The sequence below is a fragment of the Colletotrichum jinshuiense genome, chromosome 2 (assembly GCF_051148585.1).
Source record: "Colletotrichum jinshuiense chromosome 2, complete sequence".
NCBI lineage: Eukaryota > Fungi > Ascomycota > Sordariomycetes > Glomerellales > Glomerellaceae > Colletotrichum > Colletotrichum jinshuiense.
The window spans coordinates 5,894,614-5,916,513 of record NC_139309.1 but is presented as its reverse complement, the minus strand read 5'-3'; the positions used below and the strand labels follow the sequence as shown (position 1 = coordinate 5,916,513).

General features: G+C 59.2%; 7 protein-coding genes across 7 annotated transcripts; 1 reads left to right on the top strand and 6 right to left on the bottom strand.

Annotated features, from left to right (window-relative positions):
• Positions 1–122: 122 nt before the first annotated feature.
• On the bottom strand, positions 123–1,797 carry EsH8_II_001541 (uncharacterized protein; the record flags this gene model as incomplete). Its single annotated transcript, XM_083264839.1, has 4 exons — positions 123–463; positions 534–1,158; positions 1,218–1,520; positions 1,585–1,797. The coding sequence occupies 4 exons, from the start codon at positions 1,795–1,797 to the stop codon at positions 123–125; spliced, it is 1,482 nt and encodes a 493-aa protein (XP_083122161.1).
• Positions 1,798–2,689: 892 nt separating this feature from the next.
• EsH8_II_001540 (major facilitator superfamily domain-containing protein) lies at positions 2,690–4,291 on the bottom strand (the record flags this gene model as incomplete). Its single annotated transcript, XM_083264838.1, has 2 exons — positions 2,690–4,056; positions 4,144–4,291. The coding sequence occupies 2 exons, from the start codon at positions 4,289–4,291 to the stop codon at positions 2,690–2,692; spliced, it is 1,515 nt and encodes a 504-aa protein (XP_083122160.1).
• A 531-nt stretch (positions 4,292–4,822) lies between these two features.
• EsH8_II_001539 (Zn(II)2Cys6 transcription factor domain-containing protein) lies at positions 4,823–6,109 on the bottom strand (the record flags this gene model as incomplete). The annotated part of the gene is made up of 1 exon (XM_083264837.1): positions 4,823–6,109. One exon carries the CDS (start codon positions 6,107–6,109, stop codon positions 4,823–4,825), a length of 1,287 nt encoding a protein of 428 aa, XP_083122159.1.
• A 697-nt stretch (positions 6,110–6,806) lies between these two features.
• Positions 6,807–8,671, bottom strand: EsH8_II_001538 (amino acid permease/ SLC12A domain-containing protein; the record flags this gene model as incomplete). The annotated part of the gene is made up of 4 exons (XM_083264836.1): positions 6,807–7,390; positions 7,446–7,504; positions 7,561–8,411; positions 8,480–8,671. The coding sequence occupies 4 exons, from the start codon at positions 8,669–8,671 to the stop codon at positions 6,807–6,809; spliced, it is 1,686 nt and encodes a 561-aa protein (XP_083122158.1).
• A 2,857-nt stretch (positions 8,672–11,528) lies between these two features.
• EsH8_II_001537 (DUF1479 domain-containing protein) lies at positions 11,529–13,739 on the bottom strand (the record flags this gene model as incomplete). The annotated part of the gene is made up of 1 exon (XM_083264835.1): positions 11,529–13,739. One exon carries the CDS (start codon positions 13,737–13,739, stop codon positions 11,529–11,531), a length of 2,211 nt encoding a protein of 736 aa, XP_083122157.1.
• Positions 13,740–17,676: 3,937 nt separating this feature from the next.
• On the top strand, positions 17,677–19,400 carry EsH8_II_001536 (major facilitator superfamily domain-containing protein; the record flags this gene model as incomplete). Its single annotated transcript, XM_083264834.1, has 3 exons — positions 17,677–17,922; positions 18,170–18,223; positions 18,282–19,400. The coding sequence occupies 3 exons, from the start codon at positions 17,677–17,679 to the stop codon at positions 19,398–19,400; spliced, it is 1,419 nt and encodes a 472-aa protein (XP_083122156.1).
• A 225-nt stretch (positions 19,401–19,625) lies between these two features.
• Positions 19,626–21,670, bottom strand: EsH8_II_001535 (beta-lactamase-like protein; the record flags this gene model as incomplete). The annotated part of the gene is made up of 2 exons (XM_083264833.1): positions 19,626–21,490; positions 21,625–21,670. 2 exons carry the CDS (start codon positions 21,668–21,670, stop codon positions 19,626–19,628), a joined length of 1,911 nt encoding a protein of 636 aa, XP_083122155.1.
• Positions 21,671–21,900: the final 230 nt, after the last annotated feature.

The window sequence follows — 21,900 nt, the reverse complement described above, 5'->3', positions numbered from 1 at the left end:
TTCTCTACGTTCCGACCGTCTCCGGCGTCATCCCACTGCCGCCCTCTCCCCTTTCGACAGCTCTTGACAGCTCCTTTGCAACGCTTTTGCTTCTGCCGGCGTTCAGGCTGCCAACTCCTCCGCTACGCCTTCCCGCTGTACCGGTTGCAGTACCGCTTGTGGTCCTTGTAGAAGGCCTTGACGTCCCTTTGCAGCTTCTTGCCGCGCCCCAAGATGCTCTCCGCATCGCTCACCATCGCACAATCCGCCTTGTCAATCTTGCTCACAGCATCGCCCACGGCCTTTGCTCGCCGTCTATGGCACGACAACTGCGCGATGTTGACCGTTGTGACCTTGTTGATCTCCACCATCTCCACCCCTGGCCTCTGCGCCATTTCGTGGACCTGCCGCCACTTGGTCTGCAGCTTGACCTGGAGAATGAACGCCCTGGCCAATCTTCGAAGCTGGTCGACTTGGGCAGCGACTGCAAGCCAACAAGAATGTTAGTCCTCTTTACCAGTGTACAGAAGGAGTGTTGGGGGGGCCATTCTTACACTCGACAATGCTGTTACGCAACTCTTCGTGTGCGCGTCTCATCTCCAACGATCGGTCCCGGAGCCTGGCAGCGGCCGCTCGCTGCTGGTCCCGCCTTGACACTCCGACCCTGATGCCGATGGACCCGAGGACCTTCTTCCACCACGCCATCTTGCAATGCTTTTTATCCTGGACTCCGAGTCGTGCCAGCTTGCCCACATCCTCCACCTCGACAACCGTCACCTTGCCCAGCCCCCAGTCTTTTTCGCCGTAAAGCGTCATCTCCGAGTCGGATGCAACAGACATATCATCCGCCTCTGCTTGCTTTTTGTCCAGTTCCGGACACAGGGATTGGCTCAGGTAAACCGCCCTGTTGACCCGCGTTGCAATGTCTCCTTCTTCTTGAACGGCGACTTTGAATAGAGTCAGAAGTTCATCATACCAGCGGACTACCTTCTTCATCGTAAAGACAACCAAATCGACGTCGAGCTGGAGCGGGGACGAAGCAATGATCGAAGAAAAGAAGAGGCTGTTCCACAGAGGCAGGGTATTGTCGTAAGCGTTGTCTACTCGCCTGCGAGCCTCTTGCAGGGTGCGAGCGCTCGACACTGACGTGACCTTCATTTTGTACAAGGGTTCCGGCATCTTTTGATCCAACGGTAAGCAGCACGCTCGTCGTAAAAAACTTGCATCTTGCTACATACCTCCATGTACTTGATGAGGAGCTCCTGAATGGCCTTTTGCGCGCTGCCGTTTGCCCCGCCCTGCTCGCGGGGATGGCAGTAGTAGCCTGCTGGCTCGATTCCCCAGCCGCCTTTGCAGCCGCATACGTTGCGAGGGTGGCATCCGTAGGAAAACACTTTGCTCCATTCGAGGTCGCCGCGCTCGGCGGGGCTCGCCTTGGCCAGGCCGCCCATAATCTCCTTGAGGACCCTCATCGTGTCGAGGAAAACACGTCTCGCACCGCTCATGTTCTCCACGGTCAGCCACTTGTGGGTGAATCTCATCTGTTCGGTGTCAACAAACATTCCAGAGCTGTACCCCTTGCGGGCTGGCAGCCATCGCCCTTACCTCAAACATCACAATCTTCAGGGTGTTGTCGGCGTTCTGCCCCGGAGCAAACCTTTTCGCGAACAGTTCCCATTCCGGCAGCTTCTTCTGGTGCCTCTCCAGCAGCAAGTACTTCCAGAGTGAAAGGAGACATTGGGCGATTTCATGTTGGGTAGCGTAGTAGCGGCATTTCAAGTCGAAGCTGAGCTTCTGTTGAGATCCTTTGGGGCTCATGATGCCACTGCTGTCTGTCGAGGGAGCCACCTCGAAGCTTATGGTATTGTTGAAGGCCAATTATGGAGAAGAACGCTTCCGCTGGACAGTCTGAAGGCCATCCAAGCTAATATGGGAGTCGCAAGGGGTGACCATGATGGCTTGCCGCCCAAAGAGGTGTCTGGTCACTCAGCTTAAAGTTCCCCGTCGACCCTGATTACCGTGATTGTTTGCAGATTTACTAACCATGCAAAAAATAACTTTTTACTGCACCCGGAAAGGATAGATTATAAGGCATGCCTCGGATTGGAGATTGCCTTGGTGAACAGGATAATACGTAACCGAATGCCTCCCAGGGCACCCACGCCACGTCACTCGGGGACCCTGTCTGACCAGCCACTGAAATTGAGACTGCGGGTGCCATGGAACAACCTGTAGATGACGACGGCGGCACTGAAATTTTCTCGTTCAGCAGTAGGGGTACTGGTGTTTCTTTCTCCCGGCGTAGTTATCAACAAAGATGGGCTTCACATGATTTCGCATTTTACGTACGGCTTGAGGTTGTATGTCTGGTCGCCTCGTCATCCGAAGATTGTCTGGCCCGCTCCAGGCGTCTTCGCAATCAGTTTACTAGTTGACGGTACCCAAGAGCTGGTGTCAACAAGGTGATGGCATCTCCTCGGCCTGGTGCGGCGGGACCAGATGTGGATGGCAAGTCTTTTCTCCCGGTGGCGAGGAAAGAATGAGAGGGCCTCTGTGAACTATTCAGATTCATTTTTAACCAAGTGAGATATTGATGGCTCTGCCTTCAATACCATCTGTTCGCGTTCCCGGGTATACCCCCCACACATTGTAAATTCGCTTTTTCCCCTTTCTTCCCCCCTTTCCCGATCATCATTAAGCAACCCCGGCATCATCTGCCGTCTTCTTCACGTCTCCACGCCCCGGCACACTTCCACTGTATGCCCGCCCCCAGCAGGGCAACAATCTGCGCGGCGACGCAGGCGGTGAACGCCCACCCCACCCCGATGCCGTTCACCATCGGCATCACGAAGCTCGTGCCGCCGGCGGCAAACAGACACCGCGCCAGGTTGAGGCTGGCGCTCGCCGCGGCGCTCCTGTCCGGGAAGACGTCGACGAGGTACGTCATGACCAGGGACTGCGTCGATACGGCGGTCCAGCCGGTGACGAAGGTGGACGCGATGGGCACCGCCATGTGCACCCGGCCGGGGAAGTTGACGGTCCAGCCGAAGACGGCGATGGAGACGCACTGCAGGAGGGAGAAGACGGGCACGAGCCGCAGGCGGGCCCTCTCGATGGGGAAGTCCCGGGCGGCCGGGGCGCATGCGCCGTCCTCCGCCCCGCTGTCGGCCTCGTGCTTCGCCCGCACGCGGCGGTAGTCGGCGTCGAGGATCCTGCCCGTCACGAGCGTGCCGATCATGGAGCCCGCGCCGTTGGCTATGAACGTCAAGCCGATGTGCGTGTCCGAGAGGCCGTAGCGGGACTTGAAGAGGCTGGACATGGCGGTGATGCTCATCTGCCAGACGGCGTAGTACGTCGCGAGGAAGACGACGATGGGCGCCGCGCGCTTGCTGAAGAGGATGCGTATCGGGCCCGTGACGTCGATGCGTTTCGGGGCTTCCTGCACCGCGGCGGCGGCAGCGGCGGCCCCACGATCCCACTTGACCTTTGTGGTCCGCTGGTAGACGGACAGGGGGTATCTCGCCAGGAAGCCGGACGGCGGCGTCCTGCCGCCGTTGCCGACGGCCGACCGCAGCGTCTCCGGGAGCAGGAGCGCCAGGACGGCGAGGAAGACGGCGCAGTAGGCGGCCAGGACCCAGAAGATGCTCCGCCAGCCCAGGGACCCGGCCAGCGCGCCGCCGACGACGGGACCCACGGCGACGGGCACGAGCAGGCCGGCCTGGAAGACGCCCATGTACCCGCCGCGCTCGTCGCGGGTCGTGACGTCGCCGACGACGCCCGACCCGATGGCGATGGTGCTCGCGCTGCCGGCGCTCTGGAGGCACCGCAGCGCGACGAGCGCCGCGTAGCTCCGCGCATCGGCGAGCCCGACGCACGCGCCCAGGAACACGGCGAAGGTGCAGCAGTAGGCGGCCCGGCGGCCCCTGACGTCGGAGACGGGGCCCCAGAGGCTCGGGGCGAGGCCCTGGAAGACGAGGTACGCGGTCACGGTGAGGGTGACGAGCTCGACGGAGACGCCGAGGTCGTCGGCGATGGCGGGCAGGGCGGGGAAGTAGATGTTTGACGCGAAGCCGGAGACTGGGTGTGTTTGCGTTGAGCTTTGGTTTCCCGTTATTGGTGTGGGTGGGATGAGGACCACCCGTGGTTCGTAGGGTGAGAACTTACATGTGGCGGCGGTCGAGACGACGAAGATGATTATCCTCTTTTGGCGTACGTCAAATATGCTGTACGGCTCGTCTGGTTTTGGGGGCACCGGGGGCACCGGTGATGTGGCGTCGATGCTGGTTGCTTGTTGCGGGTGGTTTGAAGCCATTGGATGGTGAATGTGACAATCTTGAACATTTATGTGAAAGAAGAAATAAAGATATTTGGAGTAATTTTATAAAAGAATAAGAAAAGGATGGTTCCTGAATATGAATTAAAACGCGAGGAACATATTCCAGAGCTGGTTTAAGGACACTTGCAGTCGGGCCCGTCCCCGTGATGTCGACCGGATTACATGACGAGCGCGCCGGAGTTGAGCCCCACAATTCCGGAGTTGAGATTCCTTTGGTGTATCCTGTGCCCCTTGTTGGTTTCGTGGCCAATGCTCGCCCCTCTGCGATGTTCTCGGCACCATTGAATCCAATTGGGGCCTAATTGAAACTTGTGTCTGAATATAGTAATGGAGAATTTCATCAAGTCATAGAGCAGTCAGCCTCTATGAGTCTGCGGCGCTGGCAACAGGTGATGTGAGGCTCAAAGCCGATGTTCCAAAGACACCTTAGGTCTTTCCTGCGGCGAAACCATCAGAATAAACATGAAGGGTCTCTCATTCATCATTCAGGTGAACATCGGGTAAACGTCAACCGCCGTGTGTGCCACTGGTGACGGCGTAAATCATTGTCCCGAATTCGTCAAGATCCTCCAGCCACAGGTCTACCCTCCCGCGCCTCTCGGCAACGTCGCTCTCCCCAAAGTCCTCGGGCATCGGCCACAGCTCGTCGATGTGCAGGCCTCCGCCGGGCCACTCGGCCAGGTGGACGTCATACGCGGCCCCCCAGCCCCCGCGGTCCCGCGCCGCCCACAACGACTTGCCCCCGGGCGCCGGCAGCCCGCGCAGCTCCGTGGCGAGATGCGTCGGCAGGCCGTCGTGCGTCAGGAGCGCGCTGTCGAACAGGCACATGGTGAAGAGCGTCCTGCGCTTCGCCTCGGCGGCGATCCAGGCCTCCCACCTGGGACGTGCCCCGTCCCGCCCCGCCGCGCAGACGAGGCCGCCCCTCGCCGTCGCGCACGCGAGCTCCTGCGTGTTCACCATGGCCTGCCGGAGGGACGGGTGGTACTCGCGCCCGAGCCGGAAGAAGATGACCATGGCGTAGACGAGGTGTGCCTGGAAGGCCGCGAGCAGGGCCATGTCGTTGTACGTCGCCTGCTGCTCGTGGAGCTCGGCCATTTCCTTTTGCAGCACGTCGACGGCGGCCCCCTCGTCGCCGGGCGGCGGCTTATCGCATATGCGTATGGCGCGCAGGCAGGTCCGGAGGGGGAAGCTCGACGGCAGCGCCAGCTGGGACCAGTGTATGAAGGGCGGGACCGCGTGGCCGCGGACCGATGAGCTGGCGTACGAGTTGAGGATCCGCTGGATAAACGTCGATATACTGGGCGTGTACTTCTTGGTCGTTTGCCCCGGTATGGGGACGAAACTGTTCAGCCATCTGTTGGCAATGTCCTCGGCGTTGATGGGGCACGTGAGGCGCAGGTCGGTGAAGTCGAGATTGTCTGGCTTATGGGGGTTCGATATCGTGCTGCTACCGTTGAGCATCAACGGAAACGACGTCGCGGGACTCTCGAGGTCCCCAGAAGCCAGAGGCACCAGGATGGGCCCCGAAACACCTCGGTCGACAGAGGGAGCCGACTGAGATGGCGAAAGGCCGGCTGTCGAGGGCGCGCGGCCACGCTCGCTCTCGATCCCGTCGCGGAGAGCGGCCACATCCGGCTCCGGCTGAGGCGTCGCCCGGCCCTGGGGGTACGCGCAGGACAGGGCGCGCTGCTCGCACCGGGAACATGCCCCTGCCTTCCGGTCGCATTTGGCTTTGGCGCTTGCGCATTGCCGGCACGCCTTCTGGCGAGAAGTCGAGTACCTGGTGGACCGCATGGCGGGAGCCTGACACCGCCCATTACGAGTTTGGCGATCCTTGCACCACCCCCTGTGCGTGTGTGTGTGTGTATCCAGCCGGTCTCGCAGGCGGTGCTGCGCTAACGGGGACCGAGTTGCATCTAGATCTTGGTTGAACTACCCCGCAAGTCCAAGCGGAGGCGGGGAAGGAAACGTTTACGTAATGGCGAGGCAATGTCGACGGCTCCGCGAAGACGGCCGAGGTATGGGGGTGTTGTTGGAACTGGAAAAGAAAACAAGAGACGGAGAATGTTGCCTTTCTGGTGCGAGTTGAAGCGGCCGTCTGCCGGGGTTCCTGGGAGCACGAACGAGGCTCTGCCGGCTCTGCCACCCGAGCCGGCAAAACAAGTTATTGGAATTGACTTTTGACAGCGCACTAAAAGAGATTTGACGTTTTTATGACGAGGTGGGGGAAGAGAGTGCGGCCTGTGCTGTTTTTACAGTTCCGCGAGTCATCCAGGCAGGTATCAATGTTTGCGTACATCTTGTTGGATGCATTCTGCTCGAGGCGAGTCAGCATACATAGCATCAATACACAGGCGCCCGGAGCGAGCTGCTTGGAACGAGAGCACACGGTTTCACGGAAAATACGGGGCAATGTCTGAGATGACAGCAATTTTTTGTCATTGTAACGATAACACACGGGCGTATTGTATACTGGGTGGGCACATTTTTTTTACCACATCTTCTCCCAAGTCCTCCGGAGCACCGACATGCCGGCCAGCCTCTGCCTCTCCACCTCCTCGATGCCGCCCTCCTCCCAGTGGCGGCACTCGGCGTCGACCTCGGCCTTTCCGCTGATGAGGTCGGCCTCCTTGGGCTGGACGAACCGGGTCCGCTTCAGGACCTTCCAGATGACAAAGGTCAGGCAGCCGAAGATGAGGCCGAAGTAGGAGGTGATGAAGCCCCGCACGCTGAACGGGTAGAAGTTGTCGAAGCCGACGAAGATGAGGGCCAGGACGCCGAGGACCAGGGCCAGGCCGGGGAAGTAGGGGGTGAGGGGCGCGAGGTACGGGAGCGTCTCGGGGGGGAAGTTCTGGGCGACGCGGGCGCGGTAGAAGCCCATGTAGGTGATGAGCATGAAGGTGTAGGTCATGATGAGGGCGGTGGTGGTCAGGTCGACGAACCAGAAGAAGACGTCGACGGCGGCGTTGGAGGAGACGAGGAAGGTGATGCACGAGATGAGGGTGACGACCAGGACGCAGTAGACGGGGACACCGGCGGACGTGCACTTGAGCAGGAACCTAGGAGCTTGGCCGTCTTGGGAATTGTCAGTAAGGGTAGCAAGCTGCGTCTGGGTATAAAGTCTACTTACCGCGGGCGAGTCCGTAGAGAGTGCGGGAGGTGGAGTAGAGGTAGGCGTTACCGCAAGACCTTTTGGCAATCGTTAGCTTTACGTCCCCGAGGAACAAGGGACCGGATCGACTCACCATCCGGAAAGGAGAATGAAGGCGTTGATGATGTCGGGGAGGGCCTTGATGTGGAGGTTCTTGATGCCGACAACCCAGGGGCTAGCGCCGGCACCGGGCTCGCCGTTCTCGATGGCGCCCAGCAAGCCGGGGTCGCGCGAGCTGCAGATGATGCCGACGCACAGGACGCCGACGACGTAGAAGCCGACGAGGCGGTAGAAGATGAGCTTGGCGACGCGGGGGATGGTGCGGCGGGGGTTCTGGATCTCGCCGGCGGCGAGGGCGATCATGTCGGGGCCGGCGATGGTGAAGGCGGCGTAGATGACGACCTTCCAGAATCCCAGGAACCTGCCCGTCGAGCCGTCGGTGAAGTAGGCGTGGATGTGGTTGCCGTTGCCCCAGTTGCGGAAGCCGTAGGCGTCGTTGAGGGGGTTGCCGCCCGACATGGTGACGAGGGTGATCATGCACAGGCCGATGAGCAGGATGACCTTTGTCGAGGCCATGATGAACTCGGATTCTCCGTAGTACTTGACGGCGATCAGGTTGACGGCCACGCACGAGACCATGGCGACGGCGATCCAGGCGGCGGCGTTGATGTCCGAGTTCCAGTACTGAATGACGGTTGCGACGGCACTGTATTCCGTACACACTAACATTAGGCCGGCGAAGAAGTAGGTCCATCCCATGGCGAAACCGAGAGCGGGGTCAACAAAGCGAGAGGCGAGTTCGAAGATGGTGCCGCGGATGGGCAGGTAGGCGCACATCTCGGCGACGGACAGGTTGAGCGGCCAGATGAAGAGGAGACCCCAGAAGGTGTAGCCGAGGACCAGGGAGAGGGGACCGGCCTTGGAGAGAACACCACCAATACCGACCTGTGCGATTTGTTAGCCTGCCGTCCCCGGGGAGCATCAATTGGCACCGCAATGCGGGTGGAACATACCCAGAGACCGGTGCCGATGGAGCCTCCAATGGCCATGAGCTGGACGTGACGAGGGCTCAGGCCGCGCTGGGTCTCGCCGTACTGCTGCGCGACGGCCGCGCCAGAGCCGGACATGACCTGGCCGAGCTTGTTGCTGTTGGTGCTGTCGGCGCGGCTGAGGCCGACCGACTTTTCTTCTATTCCTGCTGCCATGATGGCGGTGTTGCTGGCAGTGCCCGCGTGGTTCCAACGTCCAATGTCTGACGGGAGAGTTGATTCGAGTAGGGGGCGTGTGTGTATGTGTGTGTTCGAAAGAGCGAGGCCGTCAACTACCAGTCAAGATGCCGATCGGACCGTATAGGATACAACGCGAGAATGACAAGGCCAGCGTTGTAAGGGGAGCCGGCATCTGCTTCTATATAGATGGGATGCGTTCGTGCCCCTGGCCCGATGTTGCCTCGCGTCCGGCCCCCCCGTCCCTCTCCGGCTAGCACGCCAACCTTCATCTGACGTCTCCCGGTTCCTGGGAAACAAACCAGTATTACCGCGCAGTATCTGACTTACTCGGGTCATGATAGACAAAGGCCAGAGGGTTGCCCCATGTACTCCATCTAATAGGGAGCCCCGCAGAGATAAGCAAAAGCGCCGGGGAATGAGTGGCGCCTGGCTGGGACGATCAATGGATAGGTCCGCGGGGGGGGGGATGACCCCTGTCGGGGTAACGTCAGAGCGGACGATACCGACGATAACGGGCTCGAGGTCCTCTCTCTCTTACACACTGGAGGCACCTAACGCGTTCCATTGCAATGAGGCTGCCCCCATACCACGTTTCGCGGAGGGCCCACCGCCAGAGATATCCGATCCCACGGCGGGTTGGTTGGTGAGATTGTGCGGCAACGCGGGCCATGACATGAGAATCACCTCAAGCTTTGGGGTAAGACGAAAGGGCCTGCCGACGATAGCCACCCATCCGAAAGAGGGGACGCAGCAGCAGACAAGGGGCTCGAGAAGAAAAAAAAATCCCCGGCAGTCGTCGATTGGGCAGCCCACGCATTCAAGCATTTGCTGGGGGGGCGAGGCTTCTCCCAGCTGCCAATCGTCAACCAGCTGAAGTACCTCAACCGAAGCCTCTCTCCCTGGGCAACAGTCCGCCGGTTCTTCACGGCTTGGCAATGGGTCGAGCGACATCCGACGTCGGATTCGACGAACTAGAACGTCCACCCGTCCGATAGACGTCAAATTGATGGTTGGTTGCCAGGCGCGGGCAGGACCCTGAAGCACGGGTGGGAGGCGAAAACTTGGGGCTTAGCCTGCCATACTGCCGACAATGCACCGCGTGTTGTGCCGGCGGCCACGCCGAAAAGGTGTGTAGCGTCGTCGAGGAACGCAGCGGCAGGGCTTGTCTAGCTCGTCTGGCTTGGGGTTAGCACGCCCAATGCCCGCAGGGGGGACGGGATGATTCGCGGTGCCATCGCAGGAGAAGCTGCACAGAAAGCGGGTAGAACCCCGACCAGTTCCGGCCCAGCGCGGCCTGGCGCTGTCCCAGTCGGTGCTGTGCTGACGGACGGGAATGTCGGGACTGACTCGCTCGCTCTGCCTGCAGGGCCGCGCGACAGGGCGTATCAGGCAGGGCGTGGACGCGCCGTAGAGTTTCTCGACACCGAAAAGGGCCCGTCTTGGCTTAATCTTGCTCGCCAGAACGGTCTTTTCCCAGCACGACAGGAATCAGATGACAGTGGAGTGGTTTTCTCAGGCACTAGCATCCCCGTGCTGTCATCCGGGGAAATCGCTATCACAGCGGGCGCCCTCTTTTGTTTGATGCCGTTTTATTACGTACTTTAAGTTGCATTGTATGGGTCTCGGCGCACGAGATAGGACCCAGACCGAGAGGGGCGCTGGGACTCTCCCAGGCCTTAGTGTATAAGTCCGCTCCATCATTCGGCGGAAACGTAGATAATGACAGCCCGCAATGCCGTTTGCGAAATGGAAATCAAGAACCGGGAGCGAAAAACACGGGGAAGCGGCGCGCGCGTGGAGACGGCTCGACGCACGGCGAGGCTCCCTCTCCCCCCCCCTCTCTGCGGGCTTCCGGGGGCGGGCGACAGATGAACAGACGGTGCAAGTCCCGCTTCGGGGGTGTAGTAGACATCGGGGCAAGAAGAGTAAACGGCGAGAAGAATCGAATGCTATGTACGGTGTGTGTGTTTATATCCCCTCTCGGGAGGGCGCGCTCTACATCTGGCATGGGGGGTTTATCAGATTGTCCAAGGTGTGCGCTGCCGGTTCGAGAGAGATTGGAGAGAGACTGAGAGTGAGGGAGAGCGGCCTGGCGAAGAGGCGGGCCCGGGTCCCAAACACACGGAGCGCCATCTGAACATGAAAAAGGGTGCACCGGGAACACGTCCCGGTCCTGTCTCTAAGCGTGAACCGGCTACGTCCCGGCCGCCGAACTAAAATCAATGCCACCCAAGTCCGTCCCAACCTAACCCAAACCCCCCCATCCATGCTTGTTGGCGAAATGTTGCACTGCTGCATCTCTTCAATCAGTCCCAATGGTAAACGAAATCGAAAATGGTAAAAATAAAAGGAAGCATCGGAGCCCCGCCAGGGCCATCTGTTGCTCAATGCATGACATGGCGTCTTCCGTCTTTCGTCTACTGTCAACCGTTCCTCGGCTTCCACTAATAGATAGGTATATGCAAACCGCCATCTGTCCTCGACAGCTCTCGTTCTCGAATTCGTCATATCTGCGCGTAATATCTGCTTTCTCCCAGCGTCACGTTGAAGGGGCGGCCTTCTCAAATCCTCTGCTCTCCCTCTCCGGGGGGTACTCCCAACCCCCAAACGACACGGTGCCTGCCTGATTGCCGGGTATCATGGTAAGAAAAATCGCAATCTAGACTTCCGTCGCCGTGACCGTGACTGTGATGGCCTCATTCTCCTTGCCCTTGGAGGTCGTGGTCTCGACAACAATGGTCTCCGGCTCGTCGTCTTCCTCCCCCATCTCCCTGTCCGACGGGTCTGCATGCCGTCGGGTGCCGCGCCGCCACCGCCCCTTCAACCAACGCCGTCAGCTCTTGTTGCCGTTCGCCATCGTCTTGGGCGTCGCCGCGGCCGCGCGCGGCGTGCGGTCGCCGCTGCCCCGTGTGCCGTTCGTCGGGATGTAAAAGTCGTAGCGGCTGGGGAAGAGGATGATGTTGGCCAGCCGCAGGAGCTCCGTCTCGGCCTCGGTCTTCGTCTTGTTTTTGATGCCCTCCTCGTCGTCGACGTCCATCGCGTCCGCGTGCTTTGGCGACACGCCCGCCGGGTCGACGTCGTATGGCGCGAGGCCCATGGCGCGGAGGCCGTCGACCCCGCCGTACTCCTCGACCTCTTTTGAACTGGGACGGTCCTGATGCGAGGCCTCGCTGCCCAGCCCGCCCAGGGTGTCAAAGTCCGGTCCCGGCTGGCCGGTCTGGAAGGCCTTCCTCTGGCGAGCGAGGAACAGCGCGTTCGTCTGGGTCAGGGGGCACACGGGGGTGTAGGTCAGCAGGGAGAGCTCGTTCGACTCCTTCTGCAGGGCCGGCGGCACCCCGAGCCGGGTGCCGCCCGTGATGATGGAGTAGGCCTGGTCGCAGTGCCAGATGACGTAGTCGCCGGCCTGCAGGCTGGGCAGGGAGACCAGGCTTCTCCGGAGGTGCAGGTGCGGGTGCCAGCGCTCGGTGAGGCGCTGGGCGTGGCCCGGCACGGCGCCGTGGATGATGGTGTTGGGCTCCGGGTCGAGCGTCCAGTTCGAGGCGTCCAGGTAGGCGGCCCACTGGTCCGCCTTGCCGCCGTCCGGCTGCTCGGGCGGGCCGCGCTTGGACGAGAAGAACGGCCGCAGCAGGAAGTAGGCGGCGACCAGCTTCGGCGACGGCAGCACGCGCACCATGCCCTGCTCGACCTTGGTGAGGGCCAGGATGCCCTGGAACATGCGGAAGACGCTGCAAGCACCCGCGCCGTTATACAGGTCCGTGGTCGCACCGACTCGGCCGGCCGGGTCCCAGGGGTCGTAGGACTCCCAGTCGCCGCGGAACACGGCCTCGTAGGTGCCGCCGCGGCCGTAGCCGTCGGGCTCCCAGCGCTCCAGGCTGCCGCTGTCGATCTGCGCGATGATGGTCGACGAGGCGCTGGCGCTGAGCGAGTCGGCGGCCGAGTTGCCGTTCTGCTGGCCGACGGCGCCGAGCTTGTCGTTGTGGATGCGCAGGCGGTCCGCGTAGCTCACGGGCGCGCGGGTGATGTGCAGGTCGTCAGTCGACTCCCAGAAGGACATGGCGAACTTTTGCGCGCGCAGCATGTTGGGGTGGGCGCGGGCGCGCACCTGGACGGGCGTCCAGAAGAGGTCGATGCAGGTCGGGTCGTGCAGCGCGGGCGGCTTGAACTCGCGGTTCTTCTCGAGGTAGCCGTGCGTCTCCTGGACCCAGTCCTGGGCGTCCGAGGGCGAGACGACGCCGCGGATGACGGCGACGCCGTACCTCCGCAGCCGGTGGGCGAAGGCCTCGACGCGGACGGGGTCGTTGATGTCGGTGAAGTTGATTGAGGGGATGAGCTCGGAGCCGCGGGCCTGGATGTCGGCGAACTCGGTCCTGATGGCGTCGAGCAGCCGGCGCCACGAGGCCTCGACGGCGGCCTCGTGGCCGGCGATGAGGCGCTTCTTGACGCCGGCGAAGCGCGACGGCAGCGGGATGGGCTCGGTCCCGTAGAAGGAGACGACGGGGGGCTCCATGTTCTTGGGGAAGACCTTGCGGCTTGCGGCAGCTACTGCAGCGGCGTGCTGCGGTGATGTCGAGGACGACGGGCGCGTCGTCGCGGCGGATGTTGCAGCTGTGGTGGTTGCGGACGAGGGTGGGGAAGCGAGTAGGGCAGAGGTAGGGGAGACGGAGGTGGCCCGGGACACGACGGCAGACGACGGCGGGGTCCTCTTAATAATTCTGGCAGAGGTCCTGCGACCGCCGCCACCGGTGCTGGCGACGGTGGTGGTGGTGCTGGTAGTCCTCGTCCCTGTTCCTGAGCCAGTGCCCCTGCGAGTCTTCTTCCCCAGACTGGCCTTGGGCGATTTGACCGAGGATGGTGCAGCGGGAGCCGGTGTCGTGCTGCCTGAGCTCGTGTTGCTACTGGCTGTCTCGGTCAGGATCGCTGTGGCCCCGGCATCTCCAACTTCCCCGGCGCCCTCTCCTCCTCCAACTCCTCCCCCTCCATTTCCGCCCTCCCCATTTGTGGGGGGCGCCTCAGTGGGCCCAGCGGCCCAGCGGGCCAAGATCATCCGAGCTGCCGTTGCCCAGAGGGATCAAGGGTGCGCGCGAATAAGGTAAGTGGGTGTACGTGTGGATGGACGGATGCTATGTATGGATAATGTATGTGTATGTATGTATGTATGCGCACCCACGCTGATACACGCGTATGCGAGACGCTGCAGCCGATAGACAGGCTACGGAGGTTGCGCTTCGTCTCACCTTGGGGATCCTATCTTTGCAGCAAAAAGAAGAAAAGCCCGAGAAGTGGTTCGTTGCTTTGCTGCTAGCCAACGGCTGTAATTGCTGATAACAGACTAATTTGCTGATGGCCGGGTCCAGTCCTCGGAAAAGGGGGACGTGGGAGGGGGGCTTTGTCGGGTCAAGTGCTCAACTTGTCTGCGCTGTCAACCCGTGCTCAGTCGAATTCGAACCCGGATGCCGGGGTTTGCTGGTGGTCGGTCCAATCGTCGCCCAAGCTAGAGTGCGAGCGAACGCGCAAGCCCCGTCCTTGATGATCCTCCTCTATATATCCTGACCTGTCTCGTGATGGCGCAAGAATGGAAAAAAAAAAAAAAAAAATTCCCAACAACGCGGCAGATACCCAAGGGGCTGTTATCGTCGTCCCAAGTGGTGGGAAAGGCAGGCCAGCAAGCTCATTGAACCAAATCCCCGGATGGGACGCGGCGGCGGCGGCAGCGCAGGAACAGGTCTAGCCTAGTCCCTCGGGAGTTTTGACAGCAGTTCCAAATCGAGTGAAGAATGGCACCTCGTGACCTTTCCCAAAGTGGGTGGGCTGGTAAGCGGCGGACACGGAATGCCGAGATGGTAAAACGGGACAGCTGGTCTGTCCGTCGTGTTGCGTCTGTCGAGAAACAGAGAGAGAGAGAGAGAGGGAAGAAAAGTAAGGCTGCGAGCGAACGTCGTCGAGAATGAATCCTGCAAGCTCCCTTAATAAGCCTCTCCAACCAAGAACAACTCGCCCCGGTGTGAGTACCCCCGGGGGGCATCACGAAGCCTTTATCATGAGGGAGTGGCCCGCAACGAGACGCAAATGCGCCCACATTTCCATTCCGATCCCTAGCGTCAGCATGGCCACAGGACACAGGGCCGCCAGGCTGGGCCGGCCGTTCTGGGCTGGGGGGGGAGGGCCTCTGGGGACGAGATAGATTGATTCTCATTGCACCATCGCAGTCCTCCGGATGAAAAGAGGGCTAGGACGGGGGGCGACACGGACGAGACGGGCAGGATGGGCGCCCTTGGGTCCATCACCACCTCCGTCTAAGCTGCCCGCCGGGCCGCCAACCCGCGCAGCGGCTAATATGCGGAATCTCGCTCTGCGCGCGGACTGGTCAGAGCCTAGAACACTGGGGAACGAGTCTTCGGGCAGAGCGGCCGCTTCTTCCTGCGCCCTCACCCCTGTCACGGCCAGGCTGTCTGCTGTGGGTGGCCGCCCCTGGTGTCCCCCTCCGTTGGTATCTCGCATGCGCGCCGTGGGCAGGAATGTACAAACCCCAGGCCCCCGTCCCCCCATGTCGTGGGAAAACCTGGGCGGCGAGCCGTGAGGACTTTGGGGAACCGCGTCGGCTTTCGCTTGTTCTCTCTGGAGGCATTTCTTCCCTCCATGCACTGGCTAAATCTCGGAGCATCGCTCAAGTCTTATTAGTACATGGTCAGACGTCGTTTCGTCCACCTTCGGCGTGCATTGCGCCGCAATTCGAGGATGGTGGCAATACGCCCTTACCCCCCCCCTCCCCGGTCTCAATCGCGCCTACATGAACGTGCATGCAAAGAAACGACTCTGTCACGAGCTCGGCGACAAATGCAAAAGTTTGGGAGGGGGCTAACCTTTCAGCCTCCTTCGCATTGATAGTATATGTGCATTATTGGATTATGTTATTGCTTCGCTGTGTGCGTTTTCAAACGTGGACATGACTGGCGACAACACGATGCATTAGACGAACCCGAAAAGCTACGAAGACCGAAAAGCTCCCAAACACGACCGCCCTCAATATAGCAATGCATCATTGGTCTGAACTGTCACCTGGCTAATGATTGCATAAAAGTGTCGACAGCATATGACAACGACGCCTGAGAAGTAACACGGCCATCCGTTTGGGCTGCGAGCTGCTTCACCTTGGCGCGGACACTTGAAGCGAGTACTGCAACGGCGATGGCAGCCACTAATGGCGTGTTTATCTCTCGTAGAAACAGCCAAGGCTGGTCGACAATTACCGCGTATTACTTGGTGTCTCCCCCGAATGCGACATGGAGATTTTGCCTTTGGCTCCTGGTTTCATTGCCAGTGTTTCGTGCGCCCACACACACCACCTGTTCGTGGCCGGCGGTCCTTTGGGGGGCCGACCAATCCCATCTAGCCCATCCCGCGAAAAGACTCCGGGGCCAGGCTGCCCCCCAAAGCCCAGGGAGGGCAGAGACTCCGTCTACCCCCGAAAACCGATGTCCGCCAATGCGGGGAATTCGTCCAACCGCCCTTGCGGCCAGTCTCTCCCGTCAGCCGTCACGAGGAAGTGGGCTGAAAAGGGCTAGGCTTGGCCCTTGTACGGTGCCTTCGCCGGTTCATCGAAGATTACAACCGATCCAGCGATCCCGATAAAGAAAGACATGCTGAACCAACTGGGCCACATGTTCCGGGCATGTTGTCCATCCACACAGTTGGTTGCTGAATACCACCGCCGCCTACCTGCAAGCCTTTACCGAACGGGCCAACACCGCAACGAAACGCGAACTATGAGCGAGATGTCCTGAAACAGGATGCTTCTCCAGTCTCGGCGGAAGGATGTGGAGGCTGTCGTGCCGTGACATCTCGTAATGCGACTCCTCCAGCTCAGAAGCCTGAATGGCGAGTGGCCCATGAGATGAGATGGTTGTTCTCGGACGTGTCTTATCGCTGACCAGTTTGGATAAGGGTCGCGAGTCCTGAGCTGCGAGCTGGGCATGTGCACGTAGAAGGCCGCATGCGTTATTTCGAAGCTTCCTTGCTTTATTCTCTCGCAGCCTCTTCTCCGTAGCCTAGTGCGAGGTAGCTTCCGCGGGCTAGTGTGGCAGCTCGGGCGAAACACTGATATAGGCACGGATGGTACAGGCAGCGCAGATAGATACCCGGCCGACTTCCCTCTTTGTTCCCGAGAAAGCCACCTCTTCACGGGATTTTCTTCCTCGTCCAGCAAACAGCGTAGCATTGGGGACGACCCAAGCCTGCCAATGCTGTCAATAAACTTCCGCTTGAAACGGATTTGTCGAGTCGTCCGGCCAGGCATGGGATTCCCATCGGGCCCAGCCCGCCTCCGTCCACATGCTTATACTTCAGGCACGAACCTTATTGAAATCAGTCGACGGATTGTGCCAATGCATCCTGCTGGCTCGTCTGTTCAATAGCAACTCGTGCCATTTGACCAGTGGCATTCGTTCGCGACGAGGAACGGGCCCAGCCTTGCTACCCCCGGCTGGCTGGGGTGGCCATCCTCGTCTCTACACCATCTTTTGTTCGCTGTTGTTGCAAGCTGTTATTCCACGAGAATCAACAGCCTTAGGTCATGGCGCCGGTTTCACTTGGCGGTAGAATGCGCGGGAAATCAGTCCTACTCTAACTCGAGGCTTCTATTATGGACTCGTTTTGTTAGTTGGAATTAACTTTGCGCTGCTTCCCAAATCGACGATTGATAATCGCAGCCCATGGCCGAAGATTCCGCAAGCGGTCCCTCCACCTCCTACTTGACGTTGTTTCTCTGTGGAACAAACACATGCTAGCAGAATCCGGCATTATTCATAAGGGCCCAGTTCGTTCTGCACCTTCAGACTTAGTTCTTTGTTGGCTCCATCGGACAGTTGTTCGACACTTGGTCTGGCAGCACACCGACAATCTTTAATTAGACCCTCGCCCGTTGAAATCATCACATCCGTTTGTTCTAACTCTCACTTTGGCCGTTTCCCTCCATTTAGAGCACGATGAGTCGCATTGGGGATCGCCCTGCCCCGGCCGATGTGTCGGGGAGCATATACCTGATTACATCCGATGGCCAGACGCTCAAGCTGCCCATGCCCAGCCGCTCACCGCGTGATCCCTTGAACTGGAGCATGCCGAAGCGGATGGTCGCCATGTGCGTCCTGATTCTATATTCCATTGTCTCTATGCTCGAGACCCAGGCTGCCAGTCTGATGTACAGCTCTCTTGCCGCCGAGTTCAACGGCAAGGTATGTCATTCGCCCCCGGCTATATATGAGATCAAATTGGACAACGGCTAAAAGGCCCCAAAAGCAAACTGACAGGTTCCCCTTGAACATTCTCGTTTCGACGCCCAGCACAATCTTTTTCGGTCTGGGGGCCTTTCTCTGGATCCCCTTGTCGGTAGCAGTTGGAAGACGGCCAGTCTTCCTGCTCGCTTCGTGTGTCTTGACCCTTGCCACAATTTGGGCGGCAAATTCTTCCGGCTTTTACCAGCTGCTCGCAGCTTTGAGCTTCCAAGGGTTTGCGGCGGGGCTCAGCCTGAGCGCGGTACGTCGATGGCTACCCGGCCATATCTGTCGATGGATCTCAACTAACGATGTCACAGTCCATCCTCGTTGTCATTGACCTCACCTTCATTGATGAACGGCCCAATGCCCTGGGGATGTTCTGGAGCATTGGATGCGGCGGTGCCCTGTTGTGCCTGCCATTGGTGCCTGCCCTCGCCGAACCGGGGTGGAGAAGGTTCTACACTGCCTGGATTGGACCTTGCCTAGGCATGCTCGTATGCATCTTCTTCTTCCTCCCAGAAACCTACTTCGTCCGGCCGGCAGTTGCCTTTGACGGCCACATTCTCGTACAAGGTGGCTCAGAAATGGTCCAGATGTACGAGGACTGGGAGAAAACGCCGGGGGGCCAAACCCTAGCCGCAGCGCAGGACGAACCCGTTGCAGAGTCGACATGGGAAGGTATTGTTCGACGATGGGGGGTCCGCAAGAGCGGCGCAGGGTTCAGGGAGATGTGGGCTTGCTACGTGCAGACGATGCTCTGCGCGTGCAACCCCCTCGTCTTCTGGGTCGCGATCCTCAACGCCCTCAACTTCGGCGCCATGCTCTTCATCGGCGAGACATACGCGGTTGTCATGATGCAGCCGCCGTATAACCTCCCCGAGCGTGTAATCTCCATGGTCAACCCGGTTGCGGCGATCGGGTCTCTGCTTGCCTGGCCCGTGTCCACAATCCTGACCTCGCGCGTGGCCCGCCGTTTGACGCTCCGCAACGGCGGGGTTCGAGATGCCGAACACTATCTCATCGCCTTCCTCCCTGCGGTTCTGGCTGGCGCCGGAAGTGTTTTCCTGTACGGACTCACCGTCCAGTACAAACTGAGCTACATCTGGATCTTCGTGTCCTATCTCATCAACGCCTTCAGCGCCGCGGCCTACGGCATCGCGTCGACGCTTTGGGTTACGGAGGCTTTCCCTCGCTGGGCGGCGCCGGCCATGGTCATCGTTGGTGGCGCGGGGTACATGCTGAGCTTTGCGACGAGCTATGCTGTCAGCCCGTGGCTCAAGTCACAGGGCTATCTCGGTGCAAACTTTGAACTCGGCGCCATTCTTCTCGTTGTGGGCGGCGTTGCTCTGCCACTTGCATTCTGGGGGAAGAACCTGCGGCAGTATATCGACGGCAAGTGGAGTAAATCCGAGGCCGGAGCTTTACGACCACAGTAGAGGACGTAGACGGATACTCTTTAATCGCGTGTGTGCGCTAATGTATGTGTTATTGAGCTCAAGGCTGCAGCACAGCTGTGCTGTGCGCTTATTCCCACAGCTCCGTAGCTGAACAATAAGCAAAATACAGATACCAACGATACCAGTAGACATTAAGATCCAACGGAGCCAACGCCTTGCCACGAACAGTGTGTGATATGCATGCCGTGACTAATTCCAGATCCTTCACAGGTTCTTATCCGGCGTTGTGTGATGATCCAACGTGGAGAGTAACCCGATTGGTGTCCACTCGTCACCTAGTATATTTCTCTGCATGCTGAGATATGCATCAGCTCTGATGCGTGACATTCCGGCGTATGGATGCAGCGGTATTGTGGGTTCATAGAACATCGAAGCTTCCTGTGCCTCCCAGGATTCTCCACTCGAGCTGTGGAAGTTGTGTTGCGTCTGTGCAGATGTGTGTGTCTCGATAGGCTCGGAGTGACCATCTACCATCTTCCCAGCATGGACGACAGCACTCCGGGGTCCATTCGCTTGGAGGTTGTGCGAGAAATGTGACGCTGTGGCGTCGGGCCCATCCGCTGAAAGCTGACTGCTTTCAAGGCCTTGAGACGCTTGTTGCTGGACTACCTCCGCATTCCCACAGGTGAGTTTCTCCATCTCAAGATCGTGCTCAAAGACATCACCGGAACAGTGTTTGCCGAAGAGAGATTTTATAGTGACGCCGTCTCTCAGCCAGTCGGCAGTGTTGACTGTGCAAGGCCAGACGTCTCTTGGGCGGAACACCCGAACCAAGTCGCAAAGCTCTTCATAAGACGAGTGTCGAGAGTATGGGAACGTGATGATCCCTGGTAAATGCTCAGCTGGGCCATGCGCCGTCCTTTCCAAGCTTTCGGTCGCAAGGAGATCCTTCCGTCCTGCTGTCCGAAAAGCATCAATAATGGCTGCCTGATTTTTCTCCCCAAAGGACGTGATGTCGAGATCTAGGGACATGTTCCGCCCTGTTTTGGCACTAGTCTCGAGGAATTCAAGTAGCCTCGACCTTGCATCCTCGGATAGATCTGCCTTTTCATCTATGTGCGTCAATACCGCCTTTATATCATCAGATGTGAGGGGATCAAGCTCCGCATCGCGTTCCAAGTCACCCCCACCTCCGCCAACACCAGCCTCAACAATGTCGGCGCCATTTGGAAGGTGAGTGATGACTGGCTGTATGAATACGACTGCAGATTTCCGAATCGCTGTGCAGAAATTGCCCCTTTCGCAGCTGTGAAGCCGGACATTCTCATCGCGGGTCAGACAGCCTGGATGAGGTGTGTTTCCGCACACATAGCCGGCCAAGGCGGGGGCCTCGGGGCACAGATGGATGGACGAGCTGAAGCGGTCATTGGAGGTTGTGCCGGCTAGTGAAGAGAATATGCGCATCTTGTAATCGTCGACATGGATCCTGGATTTCAGAGCCTTGGACAAGGCTATCCAGACCTGTTCGTATCCGTATGTCCATGCTTGGATGTGGAAGATGGTGTCATCTGGGTACAATGCTACCTTGCGGAGCAACTCTGCAAGACCTTCAGCCTTAGTCTGGAACGGTACATCCTGAATGAAGGAGGTGTCAAGATAGACCTTGTCAAGAGTCTTGATGCCGGAGGTGTATTCAAGGACGGCTGGGTTTCTGGCGATTGTGTTGACAAACCAGGGTTCGCTTCGGATGTCACCCGTGTATAGTACAGCGTGATATGAGTCCTCAATAAGGAACATGACCGAACCAGGGCAATGGTTCGCGTCAAACAGGGTAACCTGAATGTGGCTGCCAGGCGCCAGCTCAAGAGTTGTAGGGGTTTCCAGGGGCAGCGGCTTGAGCAGGTTCTTCAGATGCTTGTACGTCTGCACGCGTGCCTCGAGGATGCCTTTGGCGTAGTTGATACGACAAGGGTGTCGCTCGAGACGGAGGAGCATCTCCCGTGTGGCTGCCGAACAATAGACGAAAGGGGAGCGCAGGCTCTCAAGCCCTGCAAGGTGGTCGCTGTGAACATGGCTGAGGAAGCACGCGAGTGGTGGACATCGATTAACATGTTTCCGGAAGAAGTCGACTGTAACACTATTAGTTGCTTGCGAACCAAAGTCGGCGGGGGTGGTTCGAGAGCAGCCAAAATGGCATGAAGCTGTCGTGCAGGCGACGAACAGCATTGCCATTGTGTACGACACCCCGTGGCCAGAAACTTACTTCTTATGTCAGGAAACTCTGCGACGAGACCGTTGAATGTCGACATGATGCCGGGTATTCATTTCAAAGGACCAAATCCAAATAGCGACTTGAAATGAGGTGGTTGTTAAAGGTGACGAAGATGAAGTCACTTGAAAGGGGAAGAGGGAGAATCACACGGGAAAGGAACAAGCGCTTCCGCTGCCAGAATCGGTACTTTGCAGGTGCCACCGGCTGGTGTTGGCATTGTACAGTCAGCCGGCAAAATATCGGAACAGAAACGCCGAAGAAGTCGGA